Consider the following 23,821-nt stretch of genomic DNA (forward strand, 5'->3'; position numbering starts at 1 on the left):
CTGTAGCTGGTGTGTTTTCTTTTTTTTAAACATCTGTTTTGTATTGTTAGGTTCTTCTGTAGAACTACTTTGGAGGTATTTATACTGTGCTAAATGCTGTAGTGTTTGAGAGTAAGTATGCAGGTTTTAACAAACAAATGTATTTGTGTACCTGGGGTTACCTCAGAAATATCTGATGTTCAAGTAACTTGAGAGAACAGTAACAAACTTAGTTTTTCATATTTATTTTTAGATAGAACTAAGTTTTTTGTTTTCTAGTTACCTGTTGGAGTCCAAAAGCAATCAGAAATGGCTTGTGTGGTTAATAGGGGTGTGCAAAGAGGGCCCTATTCGATTTGGATTTGGCCCAGATCAGGGGCAGTGATTCAATTTGTTGATTTGGATCACTGTCCCTGATTCAATTTGGCCGAATCCAAATCTGAAGATTTAATGCTAATCCTGAAATTCAGCAATTTGGACACAGGCACAACTTTAAAAGTTTTTTTCTACATACCTTGAAGTAGCAGGCGCAGCTTGTGAGCGCTGCAATGCTGGGGTGCATGGAGCGTCCCACAGGAGTGCGGGGGGGCCCTCCATGTGCTCGGCGGTGAACCCAGAAGTAGACAAGAAGTATTTCCAGTTCTCTTCTGGGTCTGCCATGGAGCTTGCTTTCCACCCCCCCCACCCCCCACACACCCTTGAGCAAAGCAATCGGCCGCAGGGGGACCCCGGGTGCCCCTCCAGACCCAGGAGACACCAGTCACCGAGCGGGGGGGTTTCCCAGCATACTTCCTGGCAAACCTGGAAGTGGACCAGAAGTGCTTCTGGTTCACTTTCAGGTCTGCTGCCGAGCATGCTGGGGAGCCCCCCATGCTTCTGTGGGATGCTCCATCCGCCCCAGCATTGTAGCACTCATGAGCTGCCTGGTACCTAGAAGTCTGTAGAAAAAACGTTTAAAGCTGTCTCTCTATGTCCGAATCTTTCCGAATTGATTCAGAGAGATTAAAGGGTCCTTTGATTCGATTTGAATTTGGATATTCAGCCACTGAATCAGGCCAAATCTCCACCAAATTGAATTGGAGACCAGAGCTTCGCAGAGCCCTAGTGGTTAAGATCATCCTCCTTCCTTTCTCTAAATAGCTACTATACAGTCAATTAATATTTTAACATTTGACATACTCTATGCTGTTTCCTTCTTCTTAGAAATGGTGCAATATATGTTTAAGATAACTTTTGTAACTCCTCTGAGCAGTATCTAGACATTAAATTTGTTAACTTGAGCCCCTGTAAAATTATTACAAGGGAATTAGAAAACTTCACAAATTCTGATGCTTTCAAGCCTGTTTCTCAGTATGGGTTTGAGTTGAAATATGTGATATGCATAGAAAATACCTTTCAAATCACTACTTCAAACATGAGTTCTCACTGCATGCCTGCTAGTTATGTCTGGAGCCAGTTGGGTACCTTGGCCTGAAGTGCAATATGAAAGGAGCAATTAGTGACTGACAGGGGAGACAAGGCTGAGCTAGTCAATGAGTTTTTTGCCTCAGTGTTCCTGACCAGGGGTCAAGATAAGTCTCTGATTGGGTTCTTGGAGGGGCATCAGAGGGTCACCAGCCCACCTACTGTTGATGGTGACTTGAATGAACTGGATGTGTTCAAGTCAGCAGGCCTGGATAAGCTGCATCCAAGGGTACTGAAGAAGTTGGCTGGTGTCATAGCAGAACCACTGGCACAGCTGCTTGAGCACTTATGGCACTCGGGTCAGGTCCCAAAGGACTGGAAAAGGGCCAATGTGGTCCCTATTTTCAAGAAGGGGAAGAAGGAGGATCTGAGTAATTATAGGCCAGTCAGTCACACCTCCATCCTTGGAAAGGTCTTTGAAAAGATTCTGAAGGATCATATTTGTGGGAGTCCAGCAGGAAAAATAATGCAGCAGGGAAACCAGCATGGATTCGTAGCAGGTAGATCTTGCCTGGCCAATCTGGTTTCATTTTATGACAGGGTCACAAAACACTTAGACGCAAGAGTAGAGGTGGATGTTGTTTTCTTGGATTTTAGCAAGGCCTTTGATACAGTATCTCATCCCATTCTCATAAATAAATTAAGAGGCTGTGACAGATGTTTACATGGTCTGGTGGGTGGCAAATTGGCTTGAGGCTCATACTCGGAGAGTGGTAGTAGATGGGTCGGTACTGACTTGGAAGGATGTGGGTAGTGAGGTTCCACAGGATTTGGTCCTTGGCCCTGTACTCTTCAATATCTTCAGCAGTGACTTGGATGTGGGTGTGAAGTATACTGTGTCCAGGTTTGCAGATGATACTAAATTGTGGGGTGAAGTGCACACACTGGAGGGTAGGGAACGATTGTAGGCGGACCTGCACAGGTTGGAAAAGTGGGCAATACACAAGAGGGTGCCATACAACAAGGACAAGTGCAGAGTGCTGCACCTAGGGTGCAAAAATATCCAGCACATCGACTGGCTGGGAAGTGACCCTCTCAGCAGCACAGAAGTGGAAAGGGATCTTGGAGTCATCATGGACTCCAAGGTGAATGTGAGTCGTCAGCATGATGAAATCATCAGCAAGGCTAACTGTACTTTATTGTGCATCAACAGATGCATGACAAATAGATCCAAGGAGATACTTCCTCTCTATGCAGCATTGGTCAGGCCGCAGTTGGAGTACTGCGTCCAGTTTTGGGCACCGTACTTCAAGAAGGATGTTGATAGACTCAAGAGGGTCCAGAGGAGGCTACTGGTATGGTTAGGGGCTTACAGGACAAGCCCTGTGAGGAGGGACTGAGGGACCTGAACCTCTTCAACCTCCACAAGAGAAAGCTGCAAGGTGATCTTGTGGTTGCCTACAGATTCATTAGGGGGACGCAGCCAGGGATTGGAGATGCTCATTCACCAGGGTGCCTCTTGGGGTAACAAGGAACAATGGTCAGAAACTGACAGAGAGCAGATTTAGGCTGGATATCAGGAAAAACTTCTTCATGGTAAGGGTGGCCAAAATTTGGAAGGGGCTCCAAGGGAGGTGGTGCTCTCCCGTACCTTGGAGGTCTTTAAAAGAAGGCTGGATAGGCATCTGGCTGGGGTCATGTGACCCCAGCACTTTTTCCTGCCTAGGCAGGGTGTTGGACTCAATGATCTGTTGAAGTTCCTTCCGACCCTTGTATCTGTGAATCTATGAATAAAATTGCCTATACGAATGCCTAGGATAAAGTTGAAACAAGTTAATTAAAGGCCTTCTACAGGGAAGCTGGCAACAGAACAGCTTTGAACCTTGGGTTGGGTGTTCTGCACTCAAGTGGTATTCTCATCCTCTTGTTTACACTGTAAGTAGAGTGTTTTGGGTGATGGCTTTAACAGTGGATGGACTAGAATGCTGCAGTCAGAAACTTCCTTGGTGGCTTGGTGTTACGGTTGTGGGATGCTGAAATAGGAAGATTATGGGATAGTTGGGTGGGATGGAATGTGAGAATCATAAGGCAGCTGTCAATGATACAGGAGGAAGAGGAGCCTTTTGAGGAGAGAAACAGGATAGAAGCAGGGCAGCGTGCATGCGAGAACAGCAACATCAGGCACCTGAGAACTGAAGGAATGAATTTAAGATGGCATAAGAGACTGAAAAGTCCTGCTTTGCTTCCTTGCTACGTGGAGTACATAACAGTTTAGAATTGCTGCCTTTAGGCTCTTTCTGGAACTAGCTTTGTTTCTCATTTGTGAGAGAACTCTGCCCTATGGGGCATGTTTTCCCTTTTACAAAACTTCTGTTGCTGTCCCTGCAACTTTGTAAGGTGATAGATTATGGCCCAAAGGCAGGAATTGAGTGAAGGATGCCTGGTTAACAAGTGATTGGAAGAAGAATGCACTGTATTTGCAAGCTTGTCTAGGTCTATCCCAGCCATGCAGGTGGTCCAATACGGCATCTCCCACACAAATCCTTACCTCTCATACTGCCATCCATCCCATGTAGCACAACCATTTTAAGGTTGAAGTCAGTTGTTTGTTTGTTTTTAACTAGGGAATTCTTGGTTACTTTCTTTAAGGTATACTTGTCTTTTTTAGATCAGCAACATGTAACTGCCTTTTTGGGGTCTGTAGCTGGGCACTGGGCTGTTCCAGCTCCTTTCAGGGAGCAAGCAGCCAAAGAGGCCACTTGCAGGTGGCAAAGGGAGGTAATTAAGGATTCACCTGGCCGGCAACAGACTGGGCTGGAGCTTTATAAGCCCTGAGCCTGAGCTGACCAGGCAGTCCAGCCCTGGGAGCCACAAAGCAAGGAGCTCCTAGTAGCAGAGAAGTAGGGCTCCTGAATTATGGAAGAAAGCAACACAGGAAACAAGGGAAGGTACCTGGGGCAGAGCAGCACCTTGTATGGGCAGGTGGCCCTGGCTTATGTTAAGCCTAGAGCAGGCTTGAGTGCCTGCCAGAAGGCAGGTGCTCACTATTAAGTTGTGCTAGCAGTTTAGCTTGGAGCTCTGCAGAGGCAGACAAGGCTTACTGAGAGGGTCATCAGCCCAGTAGAGGTTAAGTGGGACCAGCAGGGTCCAGCAGCTCAGTGAGGGGCTGAGACTAAGGTAGTGGAACCAGCAGGGTCCAGCGACCCACCCATGGGCTAGGAGTAGTGGTGTGGGATGAGCAGAGTCCAGAGGCCCAGAGAGGGGCCATGTGAGAGACCAGAGGGTCTGACAGCCCAGAGGGGAGTCAAATGGCAGCCTAAACAGCGGCTGAGTGAGGGGCCTGGAGACTTGGGGCTGTGTGAGAGACTGAGCGGTCTGAGGGTCTGGAGGAGGGTTGCGTGCGACAAAGAATGTCCATGATGATGCTACCTGTGAGGTTTGGGGCATGGTGTAGGGGAGGTATGGAGCCACACAATTAACTCTTAAGGCTACCAGTGCCTTGCAGAGGAATGGTCAGACCAAGAGGGCCTATTGAGCCTGAGGGCATTGAGACTAGTGGGGGTGCAGGGTAGGCCCACTGGAGATTTAGTAGGACTGGGGCTCACTCTAAGGCCTGTGGGCAGCCTCCCTTATTCAAGCTTTAACAAGATCAGGGCATGGCAGGCGAGCAAAGTGAGGGAGGGCAGTATTAGAGTCAGAACTGGGTAGGAGTTGCACAGCCACTGGGGGCATCATGGCCGCTCCCCTGGGGCTCAGACCTGCTACAGGGGTGAAAGTAGGATTTTGGTTTTCCCCTTAGCCTGCTGGCCAGTAGTATTTTTTTTTTTTTTTCTTCCTTGTGTTCTAAAATGAAACATCCTAAAATTGAATAAAAATATGTTTGATGTATACAAATCCTTTTAGAGGCATAGCTGCCCTCAAACTACTAAGAAATTAGGACTGCTGCTTTTTATATGGTTTTAATTTTGCCTTGTAAATACATTGCGAGAGGTGACCTTTTGATAGCTTGTCCTGTAAATCCTGGCTTGTTTGAAGAAAACTTGAAGAGGTTTATAATTTAATATAACCTTTTGAGCACTGAATTCAGTTGGTTTCTTATGACTCTTGTAGGTCAGTGGTAAACAAGAAATATAACTTTCTGTCATCTGCACTGAACTAAGAGCTATGGATCTGAATTGCGGAGGCTCTGAACACCTGAGGTTCCTCTGGGATTGTAAGAAATGCCCTGAGCATGTTTATTCAATGATTTAAAGAATTTGTCCTTTTGGAACAATTTTTGAACCTTGTTTCAGAAATGGAAAATGCCGATTTCCTTTTTAAAAAGGTGATAATTCTTCAGACAATTTTAATTACTAACTAAATGTACAGAGAGATATTACTGTACATAGTCCACATTCAGGGATGTAGGAAGGTAAGATTCTGGAGTCCCTAAGCATTCACCTTTCCTCTGGTTAGGGAGGAGAGAGCTTCCAGCAGATGTGGGCAAAATGTGGCCCGGGGACCAGATGTGGCCTGCCAGGCCATTCTATCTGGCCTACAGGGCCCCTAAAAAAATTTAGAAAATTAATATTAATCTGCCCTGGGCTGCCTGTCATGTGGCCCTTGATGTCTTGCCGAAACTCAGTAAGCGGCCCTCTGCCCAAAATAATTGCCTGCCCCTGGCTTACAGGTATGGACACATGCATTCAGAGCCTTTCTAAAAAGGGACCATTTCAAAAGGGCAGCAACTGTTGGATTTTATTGCTACCTGTGGACAAGCAGGGAATGATACAGATATAGCCAAACAGCTCCAACTTTAAGGCTGGGTGAACAGTGTAGACGTTAGAGTGGTTTTGCTCTGTATCGTTCACAGCTTTGAATGGAACAGCTGCTGCCCTCTTGAGACCACTCGAATGTCTTTGTCCAGGGGTGGATCCAGGATTTGGCAAAGGGGGCGTGGGAGCAGCCACCCTCACTTCGGGGTAACTTCCCAAAGCAGGTAAGCATCCCCATCTTCCCCTCTGTGCTCAGAAGTGTCCTGCCCTCTCCTCCTCCAGTCCCTGCTGCCTTCCCCACTGTCCTGAGCTGGGGGAAGCTTCAGAGCTTGTCCTGCTCACTTGAGCGAGGCTGCATGAGGGCTGGGCTCCACTGGAAACAGCAGCAATGGAGAGGGAGTGGGTTCCCCCAGGAGCAGGCATGGAAAGGTGCTCCTGCTGCTGTCATGGCCCTAGGTGAGCACAGCAGGAGCAGGAAGGAGCAGCTCTGAGGATCTGGGCTCTGAGCCTTTGAGAAATTAGCCATGACAGGTGGGGGGGAAGGGGAGGGGATGTGCCTGTTAGCATAGAGGGGAAAGGAGAGGTTCCCTTCTGCTCTGGGGACTTATTTGTTTTAAAGACCCCTGAGGCCTGAGCAGCACGGTTCAGTCTGAAAGGAGGGTGCAGTCGTGGCACTGGAGTCCCTCTGGATCTGCCTCTGTGTGTCCACACTCTAAGATGCTTTTCCACAAGAGCAGTAGTGTCATTCTTCATAGTGGCATTAGAGGGCACTCCTGTACAGGCCAGCATGCCTTATGCCTATAGGATGGGCTATATTGTGGGCTTTGAGGGAGTTGGAGACTTCTGAGACGGTTGCAATGTTTTTACTGTTAAGGCGTAAAAGATAAGCAACTTGTCTGCTTTTGGGTGTGAGACTTTGTAGGCAACAGGCACTAATTCAAATATCAAATCCTTCCTCACTCCTCCAAAATTAACGTGGCCTTTGTGTATGGGTGTAACAACTTAGGGGTGTAAAACTTTCTTTCAGTAGCAGTTATGTTAAAACCAAAAAGGCATGGATTATATTGAGAGGTTCTTTGACATATGGCATTGGATTATAAAACGCTCACCTCTCCTTTAAATAATAAGCACATCCTGAGGTTTGGGTTTTTCCAGCCACACAAGGCGATAGTTTCAGGCTGCTAATACCCCTGCATACTTAGAACGATAGAGAAATGGGGCTGGAAGGGACCGCTGGAGGTAATCTAGTTTGTTCTTGTTCTCCACTGGCCATGGAGAAGAATTGATCAATTATCTCTTGGTTCACTTCTTATATATCAGATTATGTCCCTCCCCGCCCTTCCTCACCTCTTCTCTGTATTAAACCCAGTACCTTCAGTCATAGTTTGTAGGTCATGCATTGGAAGAGGTTTAAAATCTCTTTGCTGGTCTCTGGGTTCTCCAGTTTGTCTTAACATTTGTCCAGAACTGGATGTAGTACTGCAGCAAAGGTCTTGCTGGTTTCATGAGGAGCAGAATCTAAATCCTTAATGGCTTTTTTCCCTTCCCTCTCAAGATGTTATCCCTGCCTTATGAATAGGAAGGGAGGAAATTAATCCAGGCCTTGAGACCCAGTTCAATGTTCCTGCCACTAGAGACCATCCTTACCCATATCCTGTGTGGTGTATGTGTATTTATAGGATGGCTGCCATTTGGCTCTGCTATGGCTACAGCTAAATCAAATACTTCAGTGTGTAAACTGTGAAACTGCTATAAAACTGCTAATTACAACAAGCTAACATATCTTTACCTCTCTGCAAAATCACTTTTGTCATGTCCCAAGAGTGAATTACCCAGACTTGCTCTACATTTTCTATTTCTGTAAAACAAACTGATTGGACAACACTTGTTGTACTTGAGATAATCCAAAGCCTTTTGCAGTAATGAGTTAATTAAAATTGTTACTTAACAATTGCCTCTCTCTGAACCCTACAGCACAGAAAGATGTGCTGCATCTAAATGCTGCAAGACTGTCAAAATTTCTGGCTGGGTGAGGATTCAGTGTAATTGTTCTTTATCTATGTTAGATGGATTTTTTTGGCCTACATCAGGCATGGGGTCATACTGGCTTCAAAACCCGAGAGCGTGACTTACAACATCCTCACATTGCAGTGCCCATACTGGAGTACAGCAGTAACTCTTGTGCAACGTGGTGGGTGTCTGGCAATCCCACGCTTCAGGGATTTCGCTGGTTGCCTGCAGGAGCTAAGAAGGATTCCCCCCTGCTTAAAAATGCTGCTGGCTTCTATTTTAGGTTTTCTTTTTCACTTTCTTCTGAAACATTAGGACATTAGTCATAGCTAATGCTGCAGGTTCTTGTCTGGGGTGGGCTGATGCTTCTGCTGGTACTTGCCAAACTCAGAGGTTTCTGATGAAAAGGTCTTCATCTTTTGCTTGAGGCCATGCCCATCACCAAATCTGGGGTCAAGAAGGTGGCGGTGTTTTGGGGGGTTTTTGGGGTTTTTTTGTCTAGGTCAAATTAGACACCATTTGTAGGGTTTCTCTGTAGTATAGGGTGCGAGATCCTTCTCATGGAGTCCTCTGACCTTATACAAACAAATTGGTTTTCTGCCACTGCCATGTTAAATGGCTGCCTGTGAACATGGGACACTGGATACTGCAGCCTAGCAAGGCCCTTCCCTATGTTCCTGCTTATCCAATGTGTATCAACAGACCCTTTCTAATCTGCACCAACCAGGAAGCCTATTAAGTAGCACTAAATATTGTGAGTTAGCAACAAAGCAAGTAAATGGTATTAAACTGTACAAAACTTAGTTTCCTGATTTGTCTGGTGTAGTTGGATTTAATTGTAATGCTTACAGCTTTTGGGGGCTGTTTCTGCAGATTCAGTGATAAGCAGTGGCCTGTACCACACACGTGTTCGTGGTCCCTCAACACATTAATTGCTTTTCTATAACACTTAAGAGAACAGAGTCTGGCAGGATACAGACTGCCAAGCCACAGCAGGTTCATAGATTTCATAGACATTAGGGCTGGAAGGGACCTCGGGAGATCATTGGGTCCAGCCCTCTGCCCAAGGGGCAGGAAGTCAGATCACCCCAGCAAGATAAACATCCAAGTATTTCTTAAAGGTATCCAGAGTAGGAGCTTGCACCACTTCTGGGGGAAGTCTATTCCAGACTCTGAAGACTTGGACAGTAAAGAAGTTTTTTCTTATGTCCAGCCTAAAACGGTCTTCCCGGAGTTTGTTCCCCCTATTCTCCTGCCTTCTGATTATGCATGTGGCTCTCCTCTGGACTCTCAAGCTTCTCCACATCCTTCCTGAATTGTGGAGCCCAGAACTGGATGCAGTACTCCAGCTGCAGCCTCACAAAAATCATAACTCCTAGATAGGATCTCCAGAGTTATTCCTTCCATTTTTTCCCCCTCCCCTTCAGAGAATGTGCAATTGGCAAACCAACTTTCAGCAAGATGAATTGTCAAAAAGCCTCTTGTGTCTCTGCAAGAAAGAGATGTCAACACTGAATTAAACCAGAAAGGGGCTCAAGGAGTATGTGTGTGGGGAGGGCATAGGAGAAATGTACCTGCATTTTCTTAGGAGACTTGCAGAAAACGTACTACCAAATAGCAGTTCATATGGTATAAAATGATCTTCTTCACTTTCTAGCTCAGCTGGTAGCTCCCACTCCAGCCAAAGTTAGTCCCTTGTTAATACGTGCCAGTGTCTCCTAGGGTTTGTCCACCTGGGAACACATACAAAATTGAATCTGAGTTAAATGCATGCTATTAGTTAAAGTGGATTAATTAAGTGTCTGGGGCATCTGTGTTGGATACTCCTCTTCCAAATTAAAGGGCTTTAAGTTGGATTAGCTTGATTTGCTTCCAAACTGACCAGACTAGTTATGGGGGGAAGATTTTTTTTTCTTGTGTCTGTAATTGTCAGTACCCGTACTTCGAATCTGACTCATCCCTTGGAACAGCAGAATACAAGCAAAGAAATATCATCTTGGAGTGCTTGATTATCTTCAAAATAGGTGATTGAAGGTATTATTTAGGTTCACCTCAAAACAGGCTGCTATAGATTATAGACTTAGAAATGGTAAGAATTCTGACTTCTTTGTGGCTGAGAGTTTAAGTTATCCAAAGACCCAAATTAGACAAGAGCAAGCTGAAAAATGGGATTTCTTTTGATGTGTGAGAAAATATATATAAACTATTCAGCTTCTCACCTTGGCTGCTTCTATTTACAGTTGAGGTTAAATCCTTCAAGGGAGGAGACATGTCACAGCCTGAACCTGTTGCTTGCACATCTGCAATATAAAAATGCTAGTCCCCAATCCACTCATGCCTGGATAGCTACGAGCTTCCACTTTCTGCACTGCTTCCTACCCATCCTTGTCTGACATGCTTAGCAACATGCCCAGCTGCTGCGGTCTCCAAGTGAATGAGGATTATGTTGGGAATTCACCTCTTCCAAAGACTGATGCTTTGCACAGCTGTCTTCCTGTACCCTCCCATTCATGTTGTGTAACCATAGCAGAGCCTCCACAATTAATGTATATGTGACCCATCAGTTCACTGTATATCATAAGGGTGCCACTGAGAAACCAGAGTAAGTTTAGTTTGTCTGGTCAATACTTAATATTTTATTTTCCCCTCGCATTGAGGGAGTACAAGAGAACTGTTCTTAAGGGAAGGGGCCTGTATTTGGTTGTACCCTGATGCACATTTTTGGAGTGCAGTGCAAACATTTGTTGAGCAGGGCTTTGTAACCATTTTAAATTAAAAGTCTCATAAAGCCAACCTGAAGCCACAAAATGATTGACTGGATTCCAGTTAGTCTACCAGCTACAAGGGAGGGCCTGGGCTTCTGTAAGAGCATGATGGCATAACCATAACTGTAGTATAGTTGTAGTGTCATAGTTTCATAGTAGCTAGAGTCGGAAGGGACCTAGGTAGATCATCTAGTCCGACCCCCTGCCTTGGCAGGAAAGAGCACCGGGGTCAGATGACCCCGGCAAGGTGCTCATCTAACTTCCTTTTAAAAATCCCCAGGCTAGGAGCCTGCACCACTTCCCCTGGAAGCCGGTTCCAGGCCCTAGCTGCCCTGACTGTGAAGTAGCGCCTCCTAATATCTAATCTAAACTTACCCTCTGCCAGCTTGTGACCATTATTCCTGGTCACTCCTGGCAGCACACGGGGGAACAGGGACTCCCCCAATACCTGCTGATCCCCCCTGACCAGTTTGTAGCAGGCCACAAGGTCCCCCCTTAACCTTCTCTTGTGGAGGCTAAACAGGTTCAGGTCCCGTAGCCTCTCCTCATAAGGCCTGCCCTGCTGACCCCTGATCATACGAGTGGCCTCCTCTGAACTCTTTCCATATCGTCCACGTCCCTCTTGAAGTGTGGCGCCCAGAACTGGACGCAGTACTCCAGCTGCGGCCTGACCAGTGCCGCATAGAGGGGGAGGATCACCCCCCTGGACCTGCTCGAGATGCATCTGTGGATGCATGACAGGGTACGGTTGGCCTTCTTGACTGCCTCCCCACACTGCCGGCCCATGTTCATCGTGGAGTCAATGACGACTCCAAGATCCTTTTCCGTCTCCGTGCTGGCAAGAGGGGAGTTCCCCAACCTGTAAGTGTGGTGCCGGTTCTTCCTCCCCATGTGCAACACCTTGCACTTATCAGTGTTAAACCCCATCTTATTCTCATCCGCCCACTGTTGCAACCTGTCAAGGTCAGCTTGTAGCCTATTGCACCCTTCTAGTGCACCCACATCCCCCCACATCTTAGTGTCATCAGCAAACTTGAACAGGGTGCTTTCTACCCCATCATCCAAGTCACTGATGAAGATGTTGAACAGTGCGGGCCCGAGGACCGAGCCCTGCGGACCCCACTGCCCACATCCTTCCAGGTCGAGAAGAACCCATCCACTACCACCCTCTGGGTGTCACTGTAGCCTTAATCTTCATGATTATGACTGTAGATCCTGGGCTATATCAATAGCAGCACCACTTACAAATCAAAGGAAGTGATTCTTCCACTTGATTCAGAACAGGTGAGGCCTTACCTGGACTGGAGTGCTGTGTCCAGTTTTGGGTAATGCACTTCAGGAAAGATGTGGATTAATTAGAATGGGTTCAGCCAAGAGTGAAATAATTATTAGAGGCCTGGAAAATGAGATTTCTGAGAATAGGCTGAAAGAGCTAGGATTATTTATTGTGGAGAAGGGAAGAAGGGGATTTTATAACAGTCTTCAAATACCTGAAGGCTGAGTTATAGAGAGGATAGGCATGGATTTTGTCCTGTGGCCGCAGGGGACAGAACAAGGAGGAACTGTCTTAAACTGTAGCAAGGGAATTAAGATTGGATATTGTGAAGAACTTTCTTGCTAAGAGGGTGGTCAAACGTTGACACAGGCTGCCCAGAGAAGCTGTGGTATCTCCATTTTCCACAAGTTTTAAGAGCAGGTTAGACAGACACTTGGCTGCAATGGTTTAGATGGGAATGACCCTGTCCTGAGCAGAAGGATGGACTAGAGGTGAACTCCTGAGGTCTCTTCCAGCCCAGCTGTTCTGTGATTTTATACTTAGTAGACAAGAGCTCATAATTTTCTCAATACAACATCAAGGACACAAACATTTGGGGAAAATTATGCCTACTATTTTTTATATTAGTCAAACCCTCTCTCCATTTCAAGGTGGGCTACGTTGAGGCACACAAACTTAAGACATTTTCAAGAGCTGCTTCTATTTTGGCTTGACTTTCCAAGGGGCCTAGCACTCTCCATTCCCACCGGCCTCAACTGGAGGGGACCATGTGCCTTTAGACAGCTTTCTCCAAACATTTATTATGAAGTGTAATTAGGGGAAAAACACAAAGTAGGTACTTGGGAACTTATTTAAGTTTTTAATAACATGTGAAGGGACTGTGTCTGGTATTATCCTGTGAAACGAATAGCTTCATGTCACCTCCAAAGGAAATAAGGGACTTATGGGGGTAAAAGCCAAAAAAGAAAAAAATTGGCAACTTTACATAGTACTAATATTGTAAAGTTCTGTGCATAGGGGAGATGAATCTATACGTGTATGTGTTAAGCTCCTGGAAATATTTCCTTCTGGTTCATGGCATATATCCAAAGGAAGACCTTCCGGACAAGGTTGCACTATTAAGAATCCTTAAATAGTGGAGGGAGTGGGTTTTTTTGCTCAGATGGACAGACCCACTAAATACCAACTGTGGAAATCATTTCCTCTATCTGAAAAGCAGATGGAGCTGTTTTCTTAGGAAGAGAGAGATTTTTGTTCTTTGCCACACCATGCCATTTTGAAGCACAACAATGATGTACAGCACAAGAGTAACTTCCCCCCCCTTCCCCGTGGGCTTCAGATTAGCTTAGTAAAAGTTGTTTTATTAACCAAACTGGTAATAAATGGTTACATCATATTTTTCATTTTACTGGTTGTCATGCGATTTCATTCTAAGCGATGGGTGGCTCATCGCTCTACTGGATACTATGTAATATGTCGATTCTCTAATGCTGCTATCTTATCCTCCAAATTGTCCTAGCGATGGAGTGATTGTCCAGGGGCAAGGCTTTTGGGGGGTGACATCTTTATTCAACCAACTGTATAGTTGGGAGAGATCTTGGATGAGTTTTTGAGCACCCTTCCTCCAGTCAGTTACTCCAATAGAAGACATCACTCCAAAAAATCCTTCCCTCTTCCACTTGTCCCGTTTAATTTTTTTGTGCTCACAGGCTGCTATGAAGCATCACATCTGGTTTTACAGGCCTTTTAGCAGCAGAACTTCTCTTTGCTGATTTTTTTTTTTTTTTTTTCCCTCCAAATCCCAACATCTTTTGATGCTACTAAGTACAAGAGATATTGGCCAACCTGCTAGATTGGGTGACCTGGGATGACTGTTGACTGGTTCTGTTCCTTTCTCCTAGGGAGGTGCTGGGGTGTGGTACTGGGTCATTCACCTGCCTTGTGGACTCTGGCAGGGTTGTCACTGGACTTGAACTAGCAAGGAAGAGGTCATACTTTGAGGCTATGGTCCCAACAGCATATAGGTAGCAAGCTGTTCAGTCTTTCAGTAAACCCAAGGTTGCTTTTACAAAAATCATAGAAAATTAAAGTTGGAAGGGACCTCAGGAGGTGACCTACTCCATCTTTTGTTCCCCCAGAGCCCATGTGAGATTTGAAAGAGGGGGATGGGGCTGGGGAGACTTGTAAAGAGGCAAAAAATTTAAGGTTGCTTTTGGCTCCCTGGTAGTTTCCAAATTCTTTGACAAATGATCTTTTCTCCACGTGTGCCTGGACAGGCTACTATAATCCTCTTTCTTTAGAGACTATATCATAGTTGTCTTTGCTTCTGTGACCACCAGTGTGCTTTACACAGGCTTACCCTGAAAGATCGTAGAAAAGTATTCATCATAGTTGGTTGGCAGTGGGCGGCAGCAAGTAGTACAACTCTCCAGCTTCTGCAGTGGTTCTCTGAGATGAGCTGGGGCTTTGTATTTTACTGTGTTGGATGATGAAATGCATCAGAACAAAATGTACTAGTATTAATATGAAAAGTAACTTGGCCTGCGGTTAATACATTTGATTAATTTTAGAGCAACTCCATGAAAAAATGGGACATTCATCAAGAGAGGATCTGTTCTTTCAGAAAAGGAAGATTTAGGAATTGGAGAAGTTTGAATTTTAACAGGTCCAAATGTGTGATGCCTTTTCAGGATGCCTTATCCCCCCGTAATTGGGGTTTAGTAGGATTACTGTAAAAACCTGTGCAGTTTATTGGCGGGGCAGTATGCTTTTTTTAAGAAATGTCTAAAGAATTCCAGAGCAGGAAAATTATTTATTGTGGTAGTCCCTGGGAGGACTGAACTAGAAGCAGGGCTCCATTTTGCTGGGCTTTGTAAAAGCCACAAAGGAGATGCCGTCTCTCTTGTATTGTATAAAAACGAATCCAACAACTTTCCATCAAAGAACCAAAAGGTTCAACACAAAACTATGCCAGATACATAAAATGCACATTGCCAAGGAGCATCATCATTATCAGATAAGCAGTCTTCACCTTACTGAACATAAGGAACTTCTCAAGCTGGGTAGTTAACGTTTTCTTCATTAATTAGCTCTTTTAATATACATCTCTTGTGCCAGCCTTTTCCATTTTATGTAATTACCATGATCTACTGTGACACTTCAATTACTTCTTGAGACTTCCAGTTTTTTGCTTATGGGGTTGCAAGGTCTGCCTAATACATCATGCTCTGATTGTGTTCAAAGCAATTTCTACAAGAGAAGATAAAGTCAATTAAAAAGAAGACTATCTCTGGTTGCAGGAGCTAACCTAATTCCTCCCATTACTCACTTTTTCTAATCTTACATGCCTTTGTTTCCATTAAATAGAAACCATTTGTCACTTCTTTACCATGTAACTACTTGAGAGGAAGAAGCAGCCCAAAAGAATTCCTAAATGGTGTTAATGACAGCTGAAGAGAGAGAAAGAAAACTGATCAAGGGTGAAGAAAAGGGATGATGTTCTTTGTGTGGCTCTACCAGGGTGCAGCACCGGTATAGAAAAGCCAGCAAGAGTTTATCCTCTTCAGGCTGCTCTGAGCAAAAGTGTAGTTTTGGCTTTCCTGACACCCATTCTGTCAAGCCAAAAGCAGTCCTGCCTCTTACCTTATTCAATAGTTGGATGCAGGAGTAGATTTCAGGTGCCTTGCAAACTACTTGTTTAAAGCGTCTCTATGAATACATCTAGGTCCCAGCAAAGGACTGGTCAACCATGGCTTTTTCAGGCTAGTATTTGCTATTTCCCATCTTGTTGACTTTATTGTAAAGGCCACAGAGGCAAACTGTCTTTGGCTCCCAATATTTTCCTCAAGGTAACAGGAATCAGAACTCATGGATGAGATGATATCTTTTATTCGATCAACTAGATTTTTGCACAAAAAATGTCTTTAATTGCAAGTTTTCAGGCACAAGTACCCTTCCTCAGACACAGGAGAAAAGATTGTAAAAGTTCTCCTGGGTAGAAATGAAAGTTCATATTTCATAGGGGAGTTAAAAGTGGGTCCTCAAGGTAACTACATTCACATAAATTTAAGTCGCTCTTAAAGTAGAGAGGGGAGATCTGTCCCTTGGGAGAATTCCTGTCTGAATTCATGCTATAGTTGACATTGCTCTGGCCACAGGCAAATCTCTCCCAGAAAGCATCTGCCCCTCCAAACACTGGCAGTGCTACCAGTAGGCATCAGTGACTAGATCTCCCTGTAAGCCCGTTTCTTACCATGTGCTTCATCAAGTTTTTATTTTCCGTGCAGGTGTTTGGTGGGCCTGCTAGCAAGGGTGGGAGGTAGCCCACAGGCTGGAGTAAAAGAGAAAAAAACCCTCACTAATGTTAAGTTAGGTGGGCATAAGTTATATGTTGACTGCAGCTCACAGTTTCATATGTGCCAAATTTCAGAGCAGCTTGGTTGGGGGTCCAGCCCACTCCAAAATAGGGGCTATTTGCAAGATGCTAATGTAAGGATGTGTTCTGTACACCACAAAACCTCATGGGTGTTGAGTTGTGGCCTCTTATTCCAACACCTGTCATGTAAAGATGAGCATTGGCCATTTAGAAAGCAATTTACTTTGTCTGAACTAAGCACCCTGACCCCAGGTGTGACTTTTTAAATAGGTCCTGCTGTAACTTAAAACATTATCAGGACAAGAAATGTGAACCTGCCTGTTGTATGCCCAGAGGCGCACACACCTCTACCTTAACATTTATTAGAAGAGTCTGGATTTGTTATCCAATACAGGAGCTAATGAAAACACCTCTGAAAATCTCTAAAGACAATATTACCTAGTGATCATCCTTGATCAAGAGGTATCACCAGTGATGATAACTATCTAAAAATGATTTTTTTTTGACCACCTTAGTTTAGCTGACTGGCTTTCTTGCATACATACTGGCTTCTGGCTGCTTTACTTCTCCATCCAGGAAGAGCACAGACCATCTATAGATGCTTCCTCAGCCTGACAAAGGGTGTTCGTGCCCAAAACTTGCTACAAAGAATTTTTCCAACTATTTGAGTTGGTCTAATAAAAGATATCAGATTTACCCAAAGACCCTTGTCTTCCTATGTTCTTGGACCAACATGGCTACACCCCACACCCCTAAAGATGAATTTGACTTCTGTTGCACTATTTTTTATGTTTAAAAGTAATTTTCTGACCTCTAGATTTATGTATGAAATGAGTGAGCAAACTTTGTTTCTATCCGCTTGAAGGAAACCCTCAGAAAAGCAGTAAACAAACCCAAAAACTTGTGAGCTAAATGAATTTCTGGTTCATGTTTTCCTGAGTTCCTAATGCATCTTTTTGCTAAATCATCTCCTGTGGGAAAGAGCTGAAACATCTTTTTTATTCTGATGCATTAAATCTGACTTCCTTCATGCAACAATTAAAAAATTGTTTTGCAAGCAATTGTTGAAAATTCATAAGAGGCAAGACAACTGAAGTCTTGAAAGGCTTCGCCTCAGGTCGACACGGTGCATTGTCTGAACATGGAGGTTCTCCACCTTTTTAGATCATGGCATCCCTCCACAACTTTTCCTTTAATTCGGCAGCACCCCAGTTGAGGACTGCTGTAGTGCTGCCTCAGCTTGTGATACCACCAAAGGGAATTACCCCGTGCACCTCATCCAGCTGGGCAAGCCTAAAGCAGGCAGGAGCGTCCCCTTTTGCTACAGCCCTTCCAAGTCCAGCCCCTCCATGCTCCTCCCGGGAAGAGGCACACGGAATAATTTCCCTGCTCTACACTACTGTCTGGGAGGAACATGGAGGGCTCGGCTGGGAATGGCTACAGCAAGAGCAGGCCTGCCTGCTTTAGACTTACCTGGCTGTGTGCAAGAAATGCGGGGCAGTCTCTGCCACAACACCCCTGAAAGAGTCTCCCAGTTGAAAGCCACTGCTGGAACCAAATGACAGCATAGACCAAGAAAAGCAAAAGTAGCACCAGAGCAGGGAAAGCTGTTTGTCCTTGAAGGCAGTTACTGAGGTCTGGTTTTTAAAAGTCTGCCCAGATCATACTCAGGAACCTGCTACAGTCCACCCCTGCATATGCAAAGCCCCAGCTGGGGGCATGTGCTCCTGGCATTGCTCACGTGCCTACAAAAAGGTGCATATCGACTTGAAAATGTGGGACTGGATGTTCAAAGATGTGGGCCTCACTTTGGATTTTCACCAGTGTAATTGCATGGATTCCAGGAGCTGCCTGGTGTCCATCATCAGAGATGTGAGCAGGGCTTCAACTAGAGCTTGACATTTCCCTCTGCATTGTGACAGAGCAGAGAGCCCAAAACGAGCAACTCTGTTTAGTGCTAACTCCACAGCACGTTTCTTCTGACCTTTCTGCCCCCTCCGCAAACACGCGGGACCTCCTGGACACCATTGTGCTACTTCCGTGGGGAGAGAGAAGGCTGGACAGAGCTGGGGAACAGCAGAGACTGCTGTGTCATGCCCAGGCCACCTTGCTGGAAATATGACTGGGTGTCAAGGTCAATTCTTCTGCAGCTGCTACCGGGCCGGGTCAGGAGAGCCCATCAGAAGGGCTCTTTCTGTAGCTGTTGCTGGAAAGAGGTGGCTACTGCTGAAGGCAGGGCCCAGAAACCCTGCCATCTCAGTGGGGCTGACCACATCACAACTCACTGCCCACTCTATGGGTAAAGCCTGCGTAGGGGAGAGCATGGACTGGAGATCAAATAAGGATTCACCTACTAAACTGAATATGCAGCATGCATTTGGGGAAAGGAAGGGCTGCAGTTTCACCCGTGCATCCACCACCAGAATTGCTCTGGGTGGGGTGGAGCTCAAGGGCCTCTAGATCCACATGCCCTGGGCATGCACAGATCCATGGGCCAGCCACTGGAGATAGCAAAGGAAAACCTGGCCAGCTCCTTTTCCTCACTAGTCCAGGGTCACTGCGCGGATGAGGGCAGAGACTACAACTCTGCAGAGATATAGATTTGCTGCTCCACACAAAGTGCCTTGTGGCCGATTTGTTTTGCCAACTTGTGAGGAAGGGATTGTTTTCTCCCCCTGCCCCAGCCCCTCCGCCGCACACCCCTTTCTTCTTCCCCTCTGTTGCACGTGTAGTTCTGCCAGCCTCCAGAAACAGCTGCTCGATATATCCATTTGGATTCAAACACTTGGTCCCAGAAGCTGCTGGTGGTAAACTAGTTGTAAGGAGCCAAAGTGAGTTTGCAGAGCAGGGAGCTCAGCTTCCTCCATTATTCTAGAATAAGGGCCCTACTTTTCCGATACTTAAAGCCTATCTATCATTATTACAAAGCCTCTTGAAAAAACAGCTGGTGTTAGAGTAATCACTGCTCAGTTTACACTGGCTCTATTCTAATTTAAATGCAAGTGTATCTAATTCCTTAAAGACACCATAACAAAGCCCCAAATCTTTTGGAAAGGGAACACTGGGGTTGTTTTTTGTTTTGTTTCTTTTGCAGGTTGTATCACATCTGCTTTATTTCTCTAGATATGCAATGCAGTTTCTCTGTTCAGTTTTCGTATCCAGTATCGAGGTGTTCCAAACTCAAGGCTTCCCTCCTCCACTATTTGTCAGTCTACATCAAATAACCTTTAATTTAATTAAACAGCTTCTGGATTGTGATAAGGTATACATTTCCCATTCACTCACATAAATGAGTCAGGGCAGTAGGTGGGCGTTTCATGCACCGCATCATTTCCTTGGTACCCGGCCTCACATATGTGGTGTGGTACCTGGCTGTGGTGAGCAGCTTCTAACGAAATAGCAGATATGGCTACCTAATACTTTTGATTTTACTCAGACAGATGTTTCTAGATCAGCCAAAATGGGGAAAATTGGTATTTTGGTGGAAAAAGAACAAACCTCAGAGCAACCACAGGTTCTCATTGTTCACATAACACTTGACACTTAGCTTTTCTCCTGCAGACAGCTTCAAGAATGTGTCCAATTACTGCAAGCCTCATTTCAAGTACAGAGAACCAAGGCAAGACAAGGAGGGGATTATGTGATGTCTCTAAAGTGACACCACAAAGTTGGTTGCAAAGTAAAGAATCTGGGATCTCCTGAAGTTTGAGCACAGCGCATGGTCTGCTGCAATCGTCCATAGGCCTGGAGGATGCCTCCAAACCCTGCTGTACTTCTGGAGTCCAAATACTGAATTAGAAATAAAGCTGCCTGCAAAGTGTCAGCATTTTCCAATTGAAATAAAGGTTGGGGGGGATCTGAAACAATAGTTAACTATTTAGTCAGGTTTGTTTTTTTAATAGGATTTTTTTGTGTTACATATGGATCGGAAATCCCCCAAGACTAGCCTTTTAAATTATATTTTGATGCATTTACTTCTGGATGAAAATCAAGAAAAGTGGAATGATTTCAAAAAGAGATAAGTTTCCAAAAGCTGGTTGGAGTTTTGAGCAAAAGCCTGGACTTGTTCATATTTTAATTGAAACAATTATTGCCCTGAAATAGTCATCCCCAAGAACGGGTGAGCTGATTAGGAGGTATAATGTTACTTTTACAAAATGGACAAAATTCTTCTCTGAATGAAAGTCCTTTGTTCTTCCTGAACCTCTTCATGAAGGGATGTTTGAGGTTCACGTTGTCCCAGGAAAGTGAAAAGCCCGAGATTCTGTGCTGGAAACAAAGCCAGGTTATCTTTTCTCAACTCATGCACTGTTCTGCTGCTTTAAGAAGAGACAAATTAGTTCAACAGAGTAAAATTAATTTTGTAAATTATAGTTTGGTATCCAGTATTAATACTGGTGCATATTATTTCATGGAAACCTAGCATAACTATGCTTGCATATGTAGCTATGATAAGACATCATTTAGAAGAGATAATGACATGTTAATAGCTTTGCTGTCTACCGGATTTCACTAACGGCCGGCAGGACTGACATTACTGAGCTGCACCAGCAGAATACAAACATCAGCTTGTTCCAAGTATTCATAGCAGTTACTTGGATCTAGTTTTGTTAAGAGGACCTTTCTATACTGCTAGAAAATGAAGCAGCAACAAATTGCAAACCACATTAGAAGAAAGCAGCAATGCTTTTCCTCAAGTAATCAAGTTCAGTTACAGAAAATAATGAAAAATTATTAGAAGGCGGTGTGCAGGGATTGCTATCCTGCATTAACAGCACGTGAAAGGCTTTCAAAGCAGAGACTAACCAAAAAAACCCCTGTTTAAGGGTTGAGGGTGACTAAATTTAACTAATTCGACTGGAGTTGCCTTAAGGGCATCCACTTCTGTTTATGGTCCTTAGAGAGGAAAGGGGTAAATATGAGGTCTCTGCAGATTTTCCACTTGCCCTGCATCAGGATTTCTGTCCAACTTCTTTAAAGCCTTCTGGAAAACCTCCTACATAAATGGACTCGTGCCCTAGTACGTCAAAGATGTGTCCAGTAACATTTTTATTCTTTTGGAGGAAAAATTCTTATTGACAAATAACCAAAAGGGGCATATGAATTGAAGCCCAATGCACGTCAAATTAAAGGACTGTTCTTCTAATATATGGAAAGTTTTCTTCTTTTTTCCCCCCAGGAGGACAATATGCATTCTCTCTCCAGAATGAAGACTTTTGATGGGGACAGTGAAATTATTCGAGCTGCAGTGCTGCTGGAATGACTTGCTGGGGAATTTACCAGGTGCGGCGCCTCGGGTTACAGCCCTGCAAGAGAAACGGGTGGGTTTCGGCTCCCACCCCCACCACCTCACAAGGAGTCTGTCTGGTAGGACATCTGATTTATTCCAGACCATTTGCGCTGTTGGAAGAGTCTCCAGAAAAAGAAAATCAAGTTTGATTTAATCTCTCCCTGAGAGGGGCTGGTTATACAGATCTTCCACAGACCTGCTTTGTCAAGTCCTGGATGGTTCAAATGCAGTCTTGGTTTTCTCCAAACCAGCTTGGAAGGTGGATGTTTTGGAGAAAAAACCCTTGTTAGCCTTACCCACCTCATCAGTCCTATTCCTTTCATTAGTATGGGGTATTATATGTATAATAAAGTTCAAAAGGCAGTATGCTTTCCTGCCAATTTTCCACCCCCATGGTACATCACAATACATCTTTTTACCATACCTGTGACCTCCTGTCTGTACACACATGCGAGTGGTCCCTCTGTGACAGGAGGATGCTTTTCAGATCAACATGCAATTCCAGCTCCAGGAGCGGTCAGATTATCCAACACTGAAATCACTCGTGGGTTTAAACTGCTGTCATTTCGAGTACCTTGTTTAAGAGCCAGGGAAAACATCTCATCAATTCACAGGAGGAAACTCTTCCTTTCTAGAGAAGAACCAGAACAGTTCAATGCCAGTCATGCTTATTTACTGTTTTTTTCTCCATATATGACCCAAGGTAAGTAGTTTACTACCAACTTTTTTACACTGTAAGAGAGAAGCTAATTTTTATATGTAGGCAGACTACTAGCTAAAAATGAGCCATCTCCAAAATATTCACAATTTCTCATTTTTCAAAAAGTGAGCCAGCATTAGGGCAGGGTCTTATTTTTAAATTTAAATTCTTCAGTTGTTAGCAAAGCTGAAATCTTACACAGCCGTTGTCTATGCTCTGTTCTTTACAGTCACAAAAGAATTGCAACACAAGCCACTGCACCTGGAAGAAGCTCTGATGGAGTAAATCTTCTCATTCAGACACATGCACACGGCTAGTCACAAGTGCTTGCACAACAGCATCTGTGTGCTAGGTACTGCGATGGGACACAGGTCCAGCTCCTACTTATAGACACTCTGGGAGCATCTACACATGCAAGTTTACTGTGCAGTAACCAAAATTACTGCACAGTACAGGCATGCATCTACACATGCACGCTTGTACTGCGCAGTAAATATTACAACTTACACTAACTTGAGTGTAAATTTGATACCAGCATCATGTATGTATCAAATTTATCCCCAATTAGTTACTGCACAGTAAAGCATGTGTAGATACCTTACTGCGCAGTAACATTGTGTGAACTGACTTTAGTCCCAAGTCAGTCCACATGCAGTGTTAATGCACTTTAATGTCTGCGTGCGTAGATGCTGGCCTATTCCCACTGACTGAGCAGCAATTTACTGCACAGTAAATTTAAGCTGATGTAAATGCACATGTAGACGCACCCTCTAGTTAGCAGTGGGCTTCACATTCTGCAAATGAGATCACAGTTTGTCCCAAGACCTCTGCTTACCTCTAAATGGAAAGGGCAAAGGAGGATGGGAGAGGACTGAAAGCAAAGCAACTGAGCAGTGAAGTTTAGCTCCTTATCTCCAGGTCTTGCTTAGTGTTTCCCCCTCTATCAAACAACATCTCTTTTGCTTTCTCTGTAAACATGGCAGCACAGGGGAGGCTTGCTCTTCAGACCTTCTGGAAGATTGCATTTGAAGGGAAGATCTGGCAGAGACTGCGCCAGGGAAGGGACTCCAGGCAGACCAGACAGTGTGAAATACTTCAAACTTACAAAAAATCAATCATACTGGGCGCATCTACAAGTCACTCTATGGGGACCTAATGACATGCTAGGTCACCATGCAGCATGCTGTAGTGACGTAGCAATTATGGGGATCTACATGCGATCGCCAGCTACCTTGCCGCAGCGACACTCCCCTGGTATAGCGTCCCAC

General features: G+C 44.7%; 1 protein-coding gene across 1 annotated transcript in view; it reads left to right on the forward strand.

The window, feature by feature from the left end:
• Positions 1 to 22,484, forward strand: part of CIAO2A (cytosolic iron-sulfur assembly component 2A) — a 39,969-nt gene extending 17,485 nt beyond the window's left edge. The window contains exon 4 of the mRNA XM_090029361.1: positions 21,743 to 22,484. Coding sequence (XP_089885487.1) covers positions 21,743 to 21,826 — 84 coding nt within the window. The 3' untranslated portion in view covers positions 21,827 to 22,484. The remainder of the gene's footprint in view (positions 1 to 21,742) is intronic.
• Positions 22,485 to 23,821: the final 1,337 nt, after the last annotated feature.

The sequence above is a fragment of the Crocodylus siamensis genome, chromosome 15, assembly GCF_052110815.1.
Source record: "Crocodylus siamensis isolate JL-2025a chromosome 15, ASM5211081v1, whole genome shotgun sequence".
Classification (NCBI taxonomy): Eukaryota; Metazoa; Chordata; order Crocodylia; family Crocodylidae; genus Crocodylus; species Crocodylus siamensis.